The 6,012-nt window shown below is 63.5% G+C and overlaps 1 protein-coding gene across 1 annotated transcript; it reads left to right on the forward strand.

The window, feature by feature from the left end:
• The first annotated feature begins 748 nt into the window (after positions 1-748).
• On the forward strand, positions 749-5,205 carry CFAP141 (cilia and flagella associated protein 141). Its single transcript, XM_048828256.2, has 4 exons — positions 749-942; positions 2,247-2,287; positions 4,015-4,144; positions 4,885-5,205. The coding sequence occupies exons 1-4, from the start codon at positions 814-816 to the stop codon at positions 4,984-4,986; spliced, it is 402 nt and encodes a 133-aa protein (XP_048684213.1). The 5' UTR covers positions 749-813; the 3' UTR covers positions 4,987-5,205.
• Positions 5,206-6,012: the final 807 nt, after the last annotated feature.

Genomic DNA, 6,012 nt, shown 5'->3' on the forward strand with positions numbered 1-6,012 from the left:
TGACTCCAGCCCTCCTCCCCGCTAGTGCGGAGAGAGCTTGGAGACTGCAGGCCCTGCACAGGCTGATGAGATGGAGCGTGGCAGGCTGGGAACCAAAGGCTCTGGGGTTGGCACCTCCATTGCAGAGAAAGTGCATGGCTGCCACCTGTCGGTTCATGCCAGTCGGGTGCAGTCCTTGGGTTCTTTGCCAGCTGCCAGCAGCCCTTCAATCGGGCCTGGATGGTTCAGGTCGGTTGGCTGACCCTGTTCGAGATGGGGATCACAGTTATCAAGTATCAGTAACTGAGGCTGCCTGCGTGGGCAGCCAGAGCCTGGGCATTACAGACACCCCGCGCCTTCACCGATGGGCAGGGAACGGCTTTGTACAGTAGGTGTGTGCGTCGCATGGCACGTGGGGCCCTGCTCTCCTAGCAACATTTCCTTTGTGAGTGCATGGAGAGGGGCTCCCTGGCAAAGGGGGCGCATTTCCCTGCAGTGTTCGCAGGATCTGGCTAGTGCAGGCAAAGCTCCCGGCCCAAGGGCAGCAGGATTTGTCCCTGGCCTTCTGCAGCAGGGTTCCAGGGCAGCAGGCCCAGGGGCTGCCCTAGTTCAGGGGCAATTGGAAGAGACAGGAACAAACGCGGGGCTCATTAAATTGTCCTTGCCCTTTAATTGAGCAGGGGTCTCCCGCAGCTCCATGGATGGGGGACACTGGGCACCGGTGAGCACCCAGGCCCCCGCCACAGGGCGACTGAACTCTGCCCACGCCTCCTCCGGGCTACACGGATCACCCAGACAGAGCCTCCGGCTTTGTCTCACAGTTCTAAAGCTGCCATGGTGACCAGGGAACCAAACGGTACCGGGACGGCAGCCGCCCCCAGAGCGACAATGGCACCCGGCAGGGAAAAGCTGGGCAAGGGCAGCAATGTCCCCTCGCTCCAGCAGCTCCTGAGGGAAGAGGAGGTAGGGCATGGGGGGGGCAAGGCTGGAGCCAGGCTCTGGGGGGGGAGCGGTAGGGTGTGGACAGGGGGGGCAGGGCTGGAGCCAGGCCCCAGGGGGGAGCAGTAGGGTGTGGATGGGGGGGACAAGGCTGGAGCCAGGTCCTGGTGGGACCAACAGGATGTAGAGATGTGGGGGGGCAGGGCTGGAGCCAGGCCCTGGGGGGGGAGCAGTAGGGCATGGAATGGGGAGCGGGGGCAGGGCTGGAGTCAGGACCTGGGGGGGCCGGCAGGGTGTAGAGATGGGGGGCAGGGCTGGAGCCAGGGCTCGGGAGGGGCCAGCAGGAGGGCAGCCCCTGGGCACATAGAACGGAGGGGGACGGGGCCTGGGCCCCATTGATGGCAGCAGCCTGTGGGGCTGAGCGGCTCCCAGCTGTATAGGGGCTGGGTCTCATCAAGGCCGTAGACGTGGGGAGAGGCTGGCTTCCCATCTCATTCCTTAGGGCTAGATTCTGCCCACAGCCACAGTCCCGGTCTCTTCTTCACGCTACCCCTGGCCTGAGAACAGATATCCAATCAGCACCCCCTCACCCCGTCCTGGCGTGTCCCTGGGCCAAACCCGGCCCTCCCTGGGGTGTTAAGGGAGGGGACAGCTCCCAGCAGAGCTCCCCAGTCAGGCCCTGCGTTCCCTGCCCTATCCCCCGGGGCAACCTCCCTGCAGAGAGAAGCTGAAGGCTCACTCGCCCCCTCTGCCTTTAGCTCCCAGCTGGCATCTCCTGCTGCCCGCCCTGGAGCACTCTGCGGTCTGGAGGCCTCTGTTCTTGGGCCTGGCTCTGTTGCCTGGCCATGGGGGGCTCCCAGCGGCTCGCGAGGATTATAACACGCAGGTCCTGACTGCTTGTGGCTCTTCAAACTGTGGCACTTGTAAGACTCGGGGCATCAAGCCCAGCATCCCAGCGAAACCCAGCATGAGTATTTACATTCTACCCTAAACTATCGCGCAGTGAGGCTGTGCTCTGCTAGCCAGCTGCCAGGCTGCGCCCCAGAGGTGGCTGCATGGTAGTGCTGGGAGTCCTCACTCTCCTATTTTATATATCACTGTACAAAGCACTTTGTGACCCTTCAGGGTGATGGGTGCTAGGAGCTGTCACCCCACCCCTCACCACCCGAAATGGAAGGCGCTTTGAACCAATCAGTATAAGAAGCCTCACTTTCCCTTGCTGGGGCTTGGTGATTTTGCCTCCCAGCTGGCAGTCCTTACGATTCAGGGTAGCAATACAAACTGGGGAGAGGCTGGGCCCAGAGCTGAATGTGCCCTTTCGATTGCAGTTGGTGAAGAAGGAGGCTGCCTATGAGAATCTGGTTAAAAGGTAAATGGGTTTGTGGAGGGGGGTTTCTAGCTCTTTGTTACTGTGATTAAAGCCACTTCTCTGTGGAATAATAACGCCCACCACGGCCAGCAGCAGAACGCTGGCGAGGGGGGGTGGTGGCGGGGGCTACTGACAAAGGGAACTGTGGGGGTAAGGTGACCACATTTTCCCAATGGGGAAACAGGACACCACATGGGGCCAGCCCAAGGGCAGTTCCCCCCTCCCAGTGGGCCCCCACCGCCACCCACCTGTATGGGTCCAGCCTGAGGCCCCCCACCCCCTGCACAGGACCAGCCCAGGCCCCCCTGCCTGCCCACCACCACCTGCCGCCGTGCCAGCCGGGCGGGCAGAGATTGGCCAGGCAGCTGGGGCAAAAACATAAAGCAAAGGTCACAGACGCCCCACCCGCGACAGCCAGCCAGACGCCCGGGCCTCCAGCTCCCTTTAAACGCCACGTGTTTCCTGAGTGCAGCCCAGGGCCATTCGCCCTCCCCAGAGCAAAGCACTTGGCCCCTTCCCTCGGTTCCCGGGGCCTGGAGGAGGAGCGAGCGAGGGCGGGAGGCAGCTCCGTTGAACCCAGCTGGGGCTGTTGGAGGTGACGGGTGCTAAGGGCCCCTATTGACGGCCCCCGACATCCGCCCCCAGCTCCGTTCAAATCACAGGGGCTCCAGGCATGCAGTGGGGGCTGCTCATGTGGCTCTAGCCACAGGCCCGGGACCAGACAAAGCTCCCCCACCCCTTGGCTTTGGGCCTGATCCTGCCCATGGATGTCAGCAAGGAGGTTCGGTGGCCGTAGCCTGGGGCCCTCCTGGTGAGCTCTGTCGGGCAGCCCAGCTGGGGCACGGGAGCCAGGTGCTTGGAGAACCGCCGCTGAGCCGAGGCTGGTGGCTTGGACGTTTATCCCCCTAAGCGCATGGCGGGAGCTGCAGGCAGTGGGGCTTGTTTCCACGGCCGAGCCCCAGCACATTCGGCTGCGACCCTGAGAGCCCTGGTTTCGGTCAGCACAGTCAGAGCTAAGCTGGCCCCAGCTGCCCGCGTCCGGGCCTGTCCTTCCCACCGGTGCAAATCCGACCGGCTTCGCACCCACTTCGCAGAGCCCAAAGTAAAGGCCCCTTTTCTCCTCAGTTGCTTATTTCACTGACCCCAGCTGTGAGAGGAGCTCCAAGCCCACGCTGTGGGTGTGATTTAGAGCCCAGCAGTCGCCAGGCTGGGGGGCGGGGGGCTACTGTGTTGGGAGCTGCCTAGACACAGAGCGAGAGACAGTCCCTGCCCCAAGGACCTCGTGCTCTAAACAGACAAGACAAGGCGGGAGGGGAAACTAAGGCACAGAGAGCGGCAGGGACGGAGCCGGGAATAGAAGCCAGGTCTCCCACGTCAGGGGACTAACCAGTGCCCAGGAACCTGAAAGCTAGGAAACAAAAGTGAAAGTGTCGAGTGCATTTTGACTGGCAGCTTGAGGGCCCTGCGGGAGCGGGGGGAGGGAGGTTCGGGTTCTAAGTCATTTCCACTGACTCAGTGCAGCAGCCAGGTGCTGACTCAGGCAATGGGGCAAACTCAGCCCAGGGGTGAGGGGTTTGGTTCTGTCCCCCTCGGCCAATGGCTGCCGATCCCCCTCCCATTCTGCGTTTCCATGCAACTCACGCCCCGCTGCGCCGGGCCTCTCCTGACCAGCGCGAGGGTCTGCGCGACAAAGGCTGCCGTGTCTCAGTGCCCCCCTCCTCCCACAGCTGGGCGTGGGGCCGAGTCCTCTGTCTGGAGAGGGAGAAGCAGGAGGAGCAGAGGTTGGTGAAGGCCTGCCAGAACCTGCGGGCCTGCGTTGCAGAGGAGCTCTGCTTTGCTAACAAGGCACTGCTGATGGTAAGGCTGGGGAGAGCAGGGGGGCGCTGACCCTGGAGGGAGCCTGGCTGGGAAGGCTCGTGCTGGTAGTGGGGGGTTCCCAGCTGGCCGCCTTTCACACCCGGTTTGCTCGGTGAGAATGGGCCAGGGGACGCCAGGGGAGATCACCCACCCTAGGCATCGCCGTGGCCAGCTCCATCCGGGTCCCGTTTGCAACACAAGCCTCTGGCCCCAGCAGGGCAGGAGTCGGCTCCTCGTGGGTGAGGGGCAGCGGGATCAGGGCGAGGGGGCGGGGAGTATTTCATTTGGAGGGATACGGTCCGATCAAGTCACAGGGGAAATGCCCCAGAGCCAGCGGCCTGGAGAGCCCACCGTGGTCCCCCTGCGGCCTTCACGGATCCGCCCATCCCGCCAAGCGGGCTGCACCCCAGGTGGGAGGGAAAGGGCCCCTCGGGGCCCCAGTCCCCACACGCTGGCACAGGTGAGCAACAGCGGCGTCAGCAAAGGTGCAGTGCGAGGGGAGGGCCAGGCCTGACGCCCTGCCACACCCAGCCCACAGCTCTCCCCGCTGCAGGCTCAGCTGCTGCCCAGGCGGTGGGGGGCACTGGGCTAGTCCCCTTCCTGCTGGGGGCAGAGGGGCGTGGGCTGGTTTCCACCCAGCCCTGCAGCAGGCAATGGGACCAGGCAGGAGGCCCCAGCCAGATGCCAGGGAAGGGCAGAGGGGTCCTGGCTACTCACACAGCTCTTGGCCTTCTTGCCAGGTCCGGCGTGCAGCCCTGCGCTACCTTCTACACTGCGAGCACCTGCAGCACCTCCGCGAGCTGAACCATGGGGGGAAGTCCTTCTACCTGGAGAGGCTGTGAGCACCCAGCTCTGGGGAGCAGCAACCTGCTCACACCAGCCCCCTCACTCCACCAAACTGCGACCCACCGCAGCCCAGGGTTCCTTGGGACCCCAGGCTTTGCACCTCACGGCACTTGCCCATCCTGCCCCAGAGCCGCCCTCCCGATGGGACAGTCGTGGCTGTTGCTATTTCAGAGACAGCGACAAAACCTCCCGAGAAGATTAAAGTGTTGAGCTAAGCGGAGCAGCCTGAGGCTCTGGGGAGAGGCGGCGTTTAGATCCCAGCACCGGGGGTGGGGGGGTAGCCCAGAGGCAGCAGGAGACACCATGTCGTGGGGCAGATTTGAAGAAACTCCATGGAGTTAGCAGAGTCCTTGGCCTCTCTGCTGGGGCGGGTGAGCTCCCCTGCCACCCTCCCGCTAATGCTGCAGAAGCCCCACCAATGGGGTGGGAATAACTGGTGTAATGTGTGTGAGCATCTCCCGCTGGGGGGCAGCTCCCATCCGTGTGGGCACAGAGTCCTGCAGGCGGGCGGCCAGCCGGCTTCGGGGCACTCGGCACCATGATGCTGGGCCACACAGGGAGCTGGTTGTGTCGCTAGAATTCCCAAGAGACCTTCCCCTCCCATCCCAGGGCCTCACAGAACTTTGGGCAGGAAGCCTCCCAGTGCCCTGGCAGCAGCATTATCAGCGCCGTATCGAGGGGAAACTGAGGCAGGGGGTGCAGAAGGATCTTGTGCCAAGATTACTCAGCAAGTTAGTGGCACAGACAGGTATAGAAGAGCCCAGGAGTCCTGGCTCCCAGTCCCCTTCCCCCACCACCAGCACCCCGATAACCCACGAGACAGCACTCCCGTCCCAGAGCCAACAATAGAACCCAGAGTCCTGGCTTCCCAGCCCCTGCTGTGATTCATTGGACCCCACTCCCCTCCCAGAGCCGGGGACAGAACCCAGGAGTCCTAGCTCCCAGCTGCCCCTGCTCTCACCCACCAGCCCCCACTCCCCTCCCAGAGCCGGGGACAGAACCCAGGAGTCCTAGCTCCCAGC

The sequence above is a fragment of the Caretta caretta genome, chromosome 24 (genome assembly GCF_965140235.1).
Source record: "Caretta caretta isolate rCarCar2 chromosome 24, rCarCar1.hap1, whole genome shotgun sequence".
Taxonomy (NCBI): Eukaryota; Metazoa; Chordata; order Testudines; family Cheloniidae; genus Caretta; species Caretta caretta.

What these genes read in the sequence shown, in the direction of transcription:
- CFAP141 (XM_048828256.2), top strand. Translation starts at nt 814, where the DNA reads ATGGTGACCAGGGAACCAAACGGTACCGGGACGGCAGCCGCCCCCAGA. An exon ending in AGCTCCTGAGGGAAGAGGAG is followed by an intron (nt 943 to 2,246) that starts GTAGGGCATGGG and finishes TTTCGATTGCAG; the next exon opens with TTGGTGAAGAAGGAGGCTGC. An exon ending in CTAACAAGGCACTGCTGATG is followed by an intron (nt 4,145 to 4,884) that starts GTAAGGCTGGGG and finishes CCTTCTTGCCAG; the next exon opens with GTCCGGCGTGCAGCCCTGCG.